Genomic DNA, 12,735 nt, shown 5'->3' with positions numbered 1-12,735 from the left:
ATCCAGTTTCTCTTGGTAGAAGAGATACTGACCAGTTACCTTGTGAGTACAACACCATCATGGGATCTTCCCTATGATCTTTGCCCTGCTAATCTATTCATATCTCAAAGGCATCTGGGGTGTACTGAAGAACAAATGAAAAAACAAGGGTGGAGAGCTCAGTGTGTTGCTTGTGTTTCTAAAGAGAACTGTCAGAAAAATAGATCACCGACATATAAAGGTGATGGTCAACTTGCTGTTTTATTAGAAAACCATTTCCAAATTAAATTCATTGAAAGTCTTAGCTACAGTCATGGAAGCAGAGTTACACTTCAGATGGGTGTAGTACAGGATAGATTTTTCTGATTTATGGGTTCCGGCTGTCACTGTATTATTTCTAAAATGGTATGACTAAAATCTTGACAAATAATGTAGTAAAAACTTATGCAAGGTCTCTAGCCTGTTTCCAAGGAAACTCAAAACCATTCAGCGAGTGGGCTTCGATGGAAATGGAGTGTAAGCCACAGCTCCCATGGTTCTCGCCAGTGACAAAAAGCAAATCAAATGTATTTGTCTCTGACTTTTAGAAGATATTAAACGGCATGCTGCTTTGCTGAATAGGAAGCATGAAGTTTGTTGGCTTACACTCATATTTATTTGTGCATAAATAAATACTGTATTTATTGAATGTTATTGTGACACTCATGACTCTGAATTCTTCCTCTCATCTCACCCCATTCATCATCTGCCATCCCTTCTCCATCTCCTTCATCTGTACTGTTTGGTGGTGAAAGATGCAATTCTTGGAAACATACTCCCCAGAAGAGTCACCTAAACTCGGTGCCAGAGTTTTTCTCTTTGTAAAGTTAGGATAATAATAGAATCAAACACAGGAATTTTGAGGTGAGTAGGGGGACTGAATGTAAGACTTGAAATATTGCTATGCATCTGGGAATTACTCTAATATTATTTGTCATTGATCCCCATTCTATATAATTACCAATAGTGTTGATGACTGTTTCCTTTATAGAAGAGATTTTTCTAGATTTGCGATCAAGTAATGCTGTAAATGACTAACAGGTTTTTCAATAATTACTAACTTTGGCAAAAATAATGCACTTGTCAATGCACCCCCCAACCAAAAAAAAACCCTTCAAAACCTACACACATTTCACCAAAATCTTAACATGTGCTAACTGGGTCATGCTACATTTAAAAGATACAAAAAAAAACTGAAACAAAAACAAACTTTAGTTCATCAAGTTCAATTCTAGGCTGCGGAAGGTGTATCTTTCCTATTACTGTAGGTTTTGAACCACTTTTTAGTTTTAGTTGTTAATAAGATACAATTAGAAATCATTCCTTTAATGCTGGCTGCTTCAAAATAAAAAATTCCTTTTTGGTTGTACAAATTCTTATTCTTGTTTTAAGTGACTATACACAAATGGTAAAACTTTCTGTAACAAAGATTTAATTAGAATGGTTAATAACTATGATTTCCAAAGTGTCCGAATCAGCTATAGTAATGATTAGGGAGTGTTGTTCCATACAAAATGCTTTATTTAACCTTCATGCCTTCATTCGGATAATTATACAAATGCATACAGTTAAAGGTTTAAACTCTATTTCAGTTCACAGCTCAATTCATAGGAAAGTTGAATACAGAAAAGCAATGCACCAACAGAATATGTCTGAGACACCATTAGAAACGGTAACACTTGTTCATTTCAATCTCTGAGAATAGACTGGAATAATCATCCTCTGAGAGAATCTCATTAGGAGGGTCTCCCTTTACATTATCATAGGGCAAAAAAAAAATCACCATTTTACAGTAAAAGGAAAAAAAGCTCTGAGTATATTTACAATACATACACTATACATAAATACAAGAACAACACTTACATAATATTAATAAACTTATAACGGGTTGCCTACATACTATCGCGTATATAAATGCAGAGGAAACTATTGGGAAATCAGATTTTAGATAAGCTGGAGAAATAAATTTATTTGCAATTAAAACTCTGAATAGAAAACCAAATGGAGATTTAAGAACTCAATACATTTGCTCGCTAGCATTATTGGGGGCCTTTATCCTTTCAAGTGTAAGATCTCCTCCGGGCACTCACGTTCTCTGGGGGTCACAGTCAACAGTCAACTACAAGATGACATCAGCAAAGGGAATCTGATGCAGCTCATCTATTCGATTTGTTCAGAGGCTTCAAGCCTAGAATAACTGCTTTGTAAACTGAAGGATGCTCTTGTATTTTTCAACAGATCTTGTGATCCAATCACCATGTATAATGAGCTAAGTGTCAAGGAAATGAAAAAAAAGATTCCTGCTTGAATTGGCCAATGATGGTATTTTTCTTTACTCCCATGTATTTTTTTTTTTCCGAAATGGACTGAGATTATTCAAAAGACTGTGACATTTGAATTGACCCACATGCACCAAAAGCAATGTCTAGACTACTACTAATTATAACTAAGTCATTTTAAGTGGCAGGTTGGTATCTTAACGGTGGTCTGTTCTTTCACAACACAGAAATTTGAGTATATTCTTCTAGACAAACATGAATTTGCTGGTTTCTCTCTCTCTTTTTAAATGATCGTGATACATATAATTGCATTGTGATGCAGGATGACGTGATACATGAGACAATGTTTTCTAGCTGGTTCTGTAAGTAGTTATCTCATATCCACAGAGTTGCTTTGCCATGTGATGCAATGTGTCGCACACAGACATGAACAAAACAATACAGCCATCGACCCGTGGAAGAACAGTGATTTATAAAAATGAAGCTCTGAACACAACGCATTGTGGACGGACAAGTTGATAGGAAAGAGCCTTGAATTCAGGCACCAGTGCCCCAGTTCAACCATACCCTTCAGATGTAATAAGGTTTGGGCAACAAAATATCTACTGTAGTCTGCATGTAACCACAAAATCCTGCCATAGGCAAACCAGAAACACAAATAAGGCAAAGGCATGTTCTGTAATGGTTTATGACATCTTTAGGACGTGAAATGCGCAGAAAGGGAAAATACTGGTATAGCTCTAAAACATCTTAATTTTTAAAATCATTTTTACTGCTGAATTTTGGACCTTAACTCTCCTGATTTCACTCTCAATTTTAAACCAAAATCTTGGTCAACCTGCTTTGGGGAAAGCAATACAATTAATTCATATAGGAATCATTGGTTTTTCCCATTGCCCACAGGGCAAAACCCAAACATGGTGGTCTCAAATGCTTCAGATTTTTAGAGATAAAATCCAAAAAGACAAAGTCTGGGTGTGAGTGGGGCCACTCTTCATCTCTTTCCCATTCACTTAAAGTTGTTGCTATCATTGAAAATGACTGCTTGTGAGACCAAGGGGGCTGAGAAGGGCTGCCGGAGTGGGCAGTCAGTGCTGACCAGGACAGTTGCTTCAGCAGGGAAGAGAGTTTGTTTATCCAGGTTTTATCTCTTCCCTCAGCCATGTAATGGGAAGAAAGATTGTAACTCAAGAGACTCATTTTCAGCAATAGAAACACTGTGAGAAATGACATTCCGAATGTTCTCTAAGCCCGTTAGCACCTCCATGAATCAACGCTGTCAGAGACGTTACTCCACAGAGCATAGCGGGGAAGGATTTCATTTCTCTGATGCTGGGCAACATAACATTCAGTTAAACTAACAACATCCTAAACAAATTAACTTTAAGACTACTTAAGACATCCCACAGTGGTGCAGTTAAGTGAGAAATAGGAAAAGGAATCATTCATCGAGGTTTTCCTTTTCCTTCATCGAGGTTTGCGATTGCCAGCCCACTCAACACTGCAGGAGTGAACTTCACCTTCCACTCCCTCCATGAAGGTGGACATTCGTAATCCATCTTCCATGGACTCTAGCAGGTCTGCAGGGGTGGACAGGTACTACTATATACACATATGCGGTACCAAGCCAGAGGTACAACTTAGAAAACCAACTGATGATTTGGATGATTCTGAAGCTCCAAGCCAAGCATTTAGCGCAAAAGGGACAAGTGCTGGGAGAAACCTAGTTGTTGGCTGCCTGCTTATAATCATCTTGCATGTATGAATTCCTAGGCTAAGCTCAATTTAAAATAGGCTGTGCCATTGTCTCATCAAGTGTTATACCACATCCCAGCATTGTAACTACTCATGCATGGTCCCCATGAGCCACTAGGTCTCTGAGATGTAGAAAGGTGTCTGGACCACATGGGTGATGTGCTACACTGGAAAGGATACTGAACCAGAGAGAAGCGGCTTCCCATTTTACCTCTGTTTTTCACTATTTGTATCCTTACATAACGCAGTCACCCCTCTCCATGCCTCAATCTCCCATCAATGAAATGCAGATTAAGATAAGGTGCCTAAAACAGGCCAACTTCATACTCGGCACATGGTACATGTTCAATTAAAAATAAGCTATTATTTTCTTGTTTTTTTTTAAACTCTTCAAGGTATTTTAGTACTTTAAGACCACATTCGGGGAAAAATAAAAAAGCCAGTCAGAAAAATCAACTTCAATGAGCTTAGGGGACTCAGCAGTCTTCCTGTGACACTGTAGGTTATTTTGCATCCCATCCTGGTACGTTTCCATCTAGACTTTTTCTTTTCTGAAACCTGGAGGAGGAAAGAGTAAGTGGATCCTTGGACCTCTGGTCCAGGCCTGGGGAATACTGTCCATCATGGTCAGAGCTCGCCATCGAAAGCCTGAAAGTGTCATCACAGCCACAATGCTGAAATTGCTCTGACCAAATGTGTGGCTGCCAGGCAGTATAATTTCCTGACAGCCTCAGTGGCTTGCCTGGGCGACTTTGTGCTCGGAGATGGCAGGACTGGAGGATTTCCGGGTTCCTCTTAATTCACATCATCTTTTTGCATATTTCTATCCATGATTCCACTTCGAGCAGCAAAATTATGGAAAAAAATTGTGAAACAGTCTGAATGCAAACCTGCTACTTTTCAGGACTCGCTGCAGGATTAGTGGTTAGTTTCACCACCAGCAGATACTGATGAAGAAACTACTTCCTCACATTCCTTCCAAAATGGTTTATAGATAATGAGAAATATTGGAGGAAGACAAACAATGAAGTCAAAGATGAGTTTGATATGAGTCAATAAAAATAGAGAAAAACATACAACTATCCCTCGGGGTTTTGTTCTAAATCAATTGGTGCCTCACTGAGCGAATCTTTTCAAGACAGTCATATGTACTGTTTGGTAAGTCTAGGGTAAATTACAGTCAACTCGTTTATCTGAAAGTTGTAGCTGCCACATGCCATAACGTCCACTCAATACAACTTCAAGGATCACAACCGCATTATTCAACTGTGCAAGTAAGAGGAATCAAATGAAGAAATGTTCGCAGAAACTAGATCTGGTAAATTTAAAAGACATATTAGGGTTTTGTTTGGTTTTAATCTAATCTACCATGTATATATATTTATTCCATGCGCACATCCTCATTATGGGCAGGAAAACCCCAGGGTGGTGAAGAATTATTGCTGTGTCAAAGTACAGGAATACATCCTTGGTTATTATAATGTTTATTGACAGGCACTTTCAGTGTTTAATTCACTTCTGAAAATGGACATTAGCTTATTTTAACTGCCAGTACAGATTCACACAACGCGGGGCCAGATGCACAGCACCTGATGTGTCTGCACGCCACTCTACCTACAAGTGATCTCTAGAACTCAGCAAGAACAAGCACCTTTGCTTTTTTCTTCTTCTTTTTTTGAAGGACCGATTTGGTGAGAGGGGAGATAAGTAAGGAAGGAAATGGCTAGATGGTCCTCTTTAGCACAGGTCAATCCTCTGCTCCCATCTCTTCCCCCTTTTCAGGAAAAAGACACTGTGAGTCTGAAATGAGCTGTCTGTCACTTAAAAGGATGTCACTGTGTTTGAAACCATCCTGACTAACCCACAAGAAGTGACCAGTCCACTGTGACAGGGCACAAACAATGAGTCCTGACAAAGTGCAACGGAGTTCCCGTAGCTGCATCGCTAACTGTGGTTAAGATACAAGGCATAGCTGAACAAGTTTTATTTTTTTATTGTGATGAAAACTAGAAGCTCTTTTTTTCCCCCAACATAGTTCATCAAACTATTTACAACCTCTGTAAAATCTTGAGTTTGAAAATACTTTTTCCAATATCACATGTTACGAATACAGTAAAATAGCGTCACTCTATTTTTTTTAAAAGATGCAGTATCCTTCTATGTCATTTTTTATGAAATTTTGACTTTATATTGCAATTGCTTACTATTTAAAGTACCAATGGACATGGGTTGCTAAACAACATCATTATATAATGAAATTGTGAAAATATAGCATTTTTTTCCTTTTGTATGTACATTTCCCAACTATAAAATGCAGGCAGTCATACATAGTATCACAGGCTGATTCCCTAATAAGGTAAATAACTTATATTTCTAGATAGCATGGGTTATTACAAATCATTTCTTTTTTTAAAAAAAAGGTTCTTTGCTGATACTTCTCAGCCCAGAGGCTGCTGCATATACAGGTGTGGGTCCACATGCGCACGAGTTGCAGGCGTCTGCCAGGGTGAGTGGAAGGCAGTGTGGGGACACGCAGAAATGTGGAATACGGAAGACACAACTCAGCAAGTCACTTTTCTGAACTAAACCAAATGAAATGGAAAGCTTTCTCATGGGACACACTACCTTAGGAAAACTAAAGGAAGAAAAGTTGCTCAGTGATGCTGAGTACACTGCCCTATAAACTTCCCAAGTGCAAATAAAGCCCCACGTCTGAGATTAGATAATGAGCTATGACTATTAAGGCTTCACAGGCCTACCATGGTTCCTAAGAGTTCTCTCCCATTCTGTCCCCTCTGCCCAGAATGTAACAAGGAAGCTTGTCTTCAACGCTGCCAAAATTCGGTCCTTCCTCACTTTAAATGTTGAGGCCTTTCTGGTACCATGATGGCAACACTTCGCAGCAACACAAAGGTGGAGAAATATATGTGAATGTCTCTCTTCTCTAGATTTATTCAAATGTGCCCCTCTGGGAAGTACAGTAAGTCAAACACAGAGAGAAGAATACTGCATCTTTACCCATTCTGGCAAGTTGATGCCAAGCTCAGAATTGTATTTATGCTTCAAACACAAACGGTAATGTGAAGTTAAAAACAAGTCATGTAAAAAGGAACAGGGTTTGCATAAGCTATTCCAAATTTCAGCCATCATGAAAATGACTTTTTTAATCACTTTGCACTGGCATTTGTAAACACTGCAGCATTTTGTAAGCACCCTCCCCATTCCTGCCAAAAAAATCTTCCTATTTTCCACTTATATTTCAAAAGTGAGTAAAAAGTGCTCACTTTTAAGGAAAAATGTGGTTTCTGTTATTCAACTGCTTTTTCCAACAACGTCCTATAGTGTTTTGTGAAAGCGATGGCAGACTGTGGCATCATCTTCACGGTCAAGCCAGTAGATATCTCAGTCAAAATGCCTTAATAGAACTTAAGACAGTCATCAAGCAGAATCCACCCGCCGCTGACACGATGAGGCTGGCAGTGGATGGAGATGCATGAGTCTTCTACCCAGTAAGACCAGGATATGAAAATAGATCCTACTGAACCTCCTGAACTTCTCAAATAACTTAATGCTTTGTGCAATCAGCCACTGGCAACATCAAGAGTAAGTCAGGTAAGCTGCAGCATCTTCCAGCACTATAGCCATGTGTGGCCGAGCTCCCAACTCTATGCCTGTTTCCATGTCAAATGTGAAGCCCAAAGCATTGTACTAGTTAGGGAAAGGTGACAAGTCCTTCAGTATTCAACTCCCTTTCTGCTGCCCATGCTGCACTGTGCTTTTCTATGGAAGCTAGTGATGCATACGAGCTATAATGGAGGCTTCTCTATGCCTGAAGATATTCCATGTCCCTCTATCCTGTGGGGAAACATTTAGGAAACTCATCAGAAAGAACTAGCTATGTGACAACATAAACCCGTTTCATTTCAGTTCTTGGGGCTAGATCAGGGACTCGCTTGCTTGTGCTTAGAACCCTTCTTAAACATATGGCAACATCAAAAGAGGAAGACAGTGGAATGCTGATGGATGTTCCCAGTTACCTTAGCCATCTCCATCTGCTTTCCACTTTCAAACGTGTAGGGGAAGCTCACTTCCCCAAATCTTTCCTACCCTATCAGACAGGTGAACACATTCACTGTTCACCTGTTAAGCCAGTCTGCCGTTCAGGAAGCTTCCAACACCTGTCAGTCCAACGGCTTCTAAAAATCGACACGCAAGACATCACTCAGCAAAGCAGAGTATCAGCTTTTCTTCTGAGAGCGGGCAGAAGGAAATACAACCAGCATTTTACTTGAGTGATTCTGCTACTACCTGTCAATAGGTTCTAGAGCCAGTGCTGGGGAGTTTCCCGGTCCTGTTGTCCCTCTCTGTGTCTGTTCTTTGACAATGACCAGTAACCACCGCTGGCATGCATCATGTGACCTTAATGCTGGCACACTTGCCAGACTTTTTGCTATTCAGAATGGCCACAGACAATAAGAAGTCGAAGGTACACAGAGTACAGATTTAAAAAAAAAAAGTTTCTAGTTGCTAAAACCCCCAACAGTTGGCAGGTAGTAGGTTGGGTAGATGATAAGCTATTTATCAACAGAAACGCAGCCCTTGTTGGAGGAAAATTGCCTGATGAGTTTTTCAGACCTGGAAGAAAATACAGAGTACATATTCTTGAAATCAGAGTTTGACCTAAAAACCATTACATGGTTGCTTGAATGATTTTAAAAGTTTCTTTTCATCACCCTCGCTTCAACATTCAGAGTTCTTCATCAGAATAAGATTATCTGAACGAAAAGATGCTGCTAAAAATGGATGATTCTGTAACAGGTTTCAGAAGGTTGGGACATCTGACACTGAGCTAGTCACATTGTGAGGTTAATTTGTGCCATCTCCCAAATCAAGTGTTTGTAATTAAAATCTATTGCAAAGATCTTTGTTGGAGACCTCATATATTTAAGCTATAAAAATCTCTAACAACACAACAACAATGAATCTCACCAAGACCCTTAAACTTGGCAAAAAAAAAAATAGCTTTTAGTTGGGGGAGAACTATGACAATGTTTCGGAAAGAATGCTCATTGGTGACGTATTGCTTTGTTGAACTAGAAGATGCGTGGGTAGCTGCAAAAAGGCTCGTAAACCTGGGGAACTCATGGGACCAGTTTCTTCATGTCCCCTGCGCAGGGAGAGTGGCTGCATTCCCTCTGCAGATGCTAACTCGGCAGCACTGGGACCCAGTACAACTGAGCAAACGGAATCTGCAGGAAAACCAAGCGAGAGTCCTTCATCCTTGGCTCTCTGAGAACGAAAACTAGCACCACGGCATGCTGTTCGGGCGGGCAGTCTGTTGCCACTGACCGTGTTCCAAAGAGAAGTGACCCATGAACCCCAGAGTTAATGCTTGGCTATGCTCCCCCACTCTCTTGTCACCTGCCTTTCTAATCACCAAGTAACTGTTTCCAAACCAGCCAACAGGAGCAGAACTCTTCCATTGTGGTCCTCTAGCCCAAGCAGAACAACAAGAGGCAGAAAGATTACCTCGGGCAGTGAATGTGAATAAGACATCTACACTGCTGGGTGCTTTTCACGATCCCTTTGGTAAGGATGGACACTGGTAACATGAGTCCTCAGTGAAGTTATTGTAGGAAAAGTCCTTTTATGTGTTATTGCTTTTTCTCCTCAAGAGGTGCATTATTTCCACCTCGGCTTTGAGTTTTCATGGTCGCTGACTTGGCCTGGGCAGTCCCACCTCTTACCTTGGTGCCAGTGTGTCTAAGGAAGTGGTCCCCCTCCCTGACTCCTTGAAACCAAATAGCAGGGCAGGAAGAGGTGATGCCTAGGGTGAGAGAACACTGTGATTTGAAGTGGGGCAATAGTTTGTTTTTTTTTTTTTTTTAAGACAGGCTCTTCCTATTCAACTACAGGACACCTCTGTGCAAGTCCACGCTGGGGCAGGACACCAGGTACTAGACTGGAACCAAAATGTCACTGTCCCTCTGCTTGAACAGATGAACAAAACGGAATCAAAAACAAAACAAAAGCGATCAACGACAAACACATGACACAGTCAATGTTGGTTTTCTTCAGGGCATGGCCATCGGGATGAGCCGCTGGTGATGGGTCACTGTCGCCAACACCTCCCTCCAGGGGCCCCTGCACTGCCAGGAAATGCAACCTCTCCTTCAGCATCTTCGTTCCTACCTCCATGCTATTGGCAGGTATCAGACTGGATGTGTGTTCTAGCTCACCGACAGCAACTGAAACCTTCTGTGGGGAGTGGGGGTGGGGGGCCCTAAGGGTGGGGCCGAGGGAGGATCACCCACTTTGCAAAGGTCTCGCTCTAGTTGTCAATTCGGGGGCAGATGACCTTTCAGGCATCAATCACAAAATGTCTGACAGCTCAGAACATGTACAAGCTACAAACATCTTTAAATGGCAGAGTACACGGCACGGAGAACAACGCGCCTCTTCAGTATCTGGGTCACTGGGCTCCCAGGCCAGCGTGAAGATGAGCCGTGTGCAGTCAGGGTGGGGGTGACCTTCTGGGCAAACACAGAAGGCCCCCTGCTTCTCCTCCCCCAGCTCTGGCTTCAGACATCGTGGGATGGAGATGCCCTTGGCGTGGTAACACTGTGAAGGGGATTCAGCCCTGCTGAATGGGGGTGCTGCCAACAGACCCAGCTCTTACGCTCAGCTGGACGGGCTGCGACAGTTCTCACACCAGCATGTGCCTCCGGCGGTGCAGTGCCAAGTGATCCGACCGCGAGAAGCTGCGATCGCAGTCCGCGCACTTGAACGGCTTCACTCCCGTGTGCTTGCGGTAATGCCTCGTCAGTTCGTCGGAACGCGCAAACTTCCAGGTGCAGCCTTCCCAGGTACACTTGTAGGGCTTCTCACCTGCAAGAAATCAAGGCACACAAGCTCGGGTGCTGCGTCGCTATCACGTTCACCACCCAGCCAGTACCCTGGGTTGGGAAACCTTCCTTCTCAGGGCAACTTCAGCTTGGGAAGTCTTAGGAAAATTTATCACTTCATTGGCACGTTTGGGGTCCGGTTGGAGAGAGGTTTTTTTGATCTCATCTTTCCTGCTGGGACATCTGGCAAGTCAGTTAACTCATTTACGAGCAGGCCACTGTGTGGCCAAAAACATCAAAGTCACAGATTGCCTCTGGGCTTGAGAAGGGAGTGTTAGCATCAGTCACAGAGAATATATATACAAATTCATTACAGGTTAAAGTACCTCACCAGTCCCAGAAATCAAGCACACAGTATTCATAGAAAAAAATCTGCTTTTACTTGTCCATTGGGGAAGAATCAGATTACTTAAGAATGTAAAGTTTATAGCCATTTTCTAGGGTCTTAAGAATTACAATGAGTCCAAAAGAACCAAGTCAGCCCCAGCTCTTCAAGTCATGGTAAAAATCAGTCTGAAGAAGCATGTAATTTGACCAGGTCCCTCAGTCAACTTGTTGTAAAGACAGTAAACTATGCAAAGGCTGGGCTGGGGCAAGATATCCTCCCTATTGTCCAAGGGCACTCCCAGGGAGAGTGGCACAATAGCTGACCCAGGTGCCCCGTTTCCTTGGCTCTCATTCAGAATGGAAGCCCTGTCCCCATGCAACCCCACAAAAACTGGGCTTTTCTCCACCCCTTCCACCCGAGAGTCTACAATGGATTTCTTGGCCACACGTGGCTTCTGGCGGACAAATGTCTGAGACAGAAAGAGAGCTCCCCTTGTTGTCCTGTGCAGTGCGCTGTGAAGTGTGTATCCGGCACTGCACCTTTCAGAGCAGAAACTGAGGGTCAATGCAGTGAAGTGACTATCCAAGGCCAGGAAATACGAGCCCGTGGCTCAGAATCCAGTGCTCCTTAGTATGCCATGTTTGAATTCCTAATTCTAACCCCGTTTAAACTTTGTCATGTCTCCAGAGTTAGGGGTGCTTTATTAAGTACTTCCAAGCAAGTGCCCGAATGAATAGAATCAATCTTTCTCTCTTTGTTTCTCTCTCTCTTACTCACACATAGACACACACATTCCCTAAACCCTGGACATGAGATGTACAGGGGATACCTAGATAGAAAAACTAGACCAAACTGGACACAGTATTTTCCATCCAACTGGTAAATCAGTGTGGGCTAGACGATCCTGTTAGGATCAAGCAGCCCTTTCAGAACGTAGCGAATGGTTCAGGCTCCTCAAACTGAGAAATGCTAATGCATTAATTGTGGCCTGCAGGAAGCTCCAGGCCACCCTGAAACTTTCAAGCATGGCCTGTTGGCTGCATTGACCCAAACAGAACTTCTGCTTCATTCTGATTGTCTGAAGGAGACAAAAATCTGCATTTGCCTATTGTTACTATAAAAAAAGAAAAAAGAAACAAAATTTTCACCTAAAAAGACTGGGAGTTTATCATATGGTAGATGAAGGGCAATTATTGCCATGTTTTTACATGTTACTTATAATCTCTATGATATTTGTATCATGTAAATAAGTCCTAGTAAATGAAGCTAAACAAGTTATCTCTTAAAAAAAAAAAACAGAAAAGGACTTATGTGTGGTGCACTGTGCCGCCTGTCACACAGGGACATCTCCTAGCTGCATCCTGGGTAATTTACGACGAGACCAACTACTGGCAGTACAAGACGTAAGGAGGGAAGAACGAAGGCTGTTTTCAAAGATTGGGGAAAACCA

General features: G+C 41.9%; 1 protein-coding gene across 2 annotated transcripts in view; it reads right to left on the bottom strand.

Annotated features, from left to right (window-relative positions):
* Nucleotides 1–1,521: 1,521 nt before the first annotated feature.
* KLF12 (Kruppel like factor 12) overlaps nucleotides 1,522–12,735 on the bottom strand; it is a 402,309-nt gene continuing 391,095 nt past the window's right edge. For both annotated transcript variants that reach the window (XM_040991291.1, XM_040991293.1), the window contains one exon: nucleotides 1,522–10,940. In XM_040991291.1, coding sequence (XP_040847225.1) covers nucleotides 10,759–10,940 — 182 coding nt within the window. In that variant the 3' untranslated portion in view covers nucleotides 1,522–10,758. The remainder of the gene's footprint in view (nucleotides 10,941–12,735) is intronic.

Source organism: Ochotona curzoniae, unplaced genomic scaffold (genome assembly GCF_017591425.1).
Source record: "Ochotona curzoniae isolate NIBS_2020 unplaced genomic scaffold, NIBS_Ocur_1.0 contig_64, whole genome shotgun sequence".
Taxonomy (NCBI): Eukaryota; Metazoa; Chordata; class Mammalia; order Lagomorpha; family Ochotonidae; genus Ochotona; species Ochotona curzoniae.
Note: the sequence above shows the minus strand (reverse complement) of the source record. Positions and strands in the feature narration are given on the sequence as shown.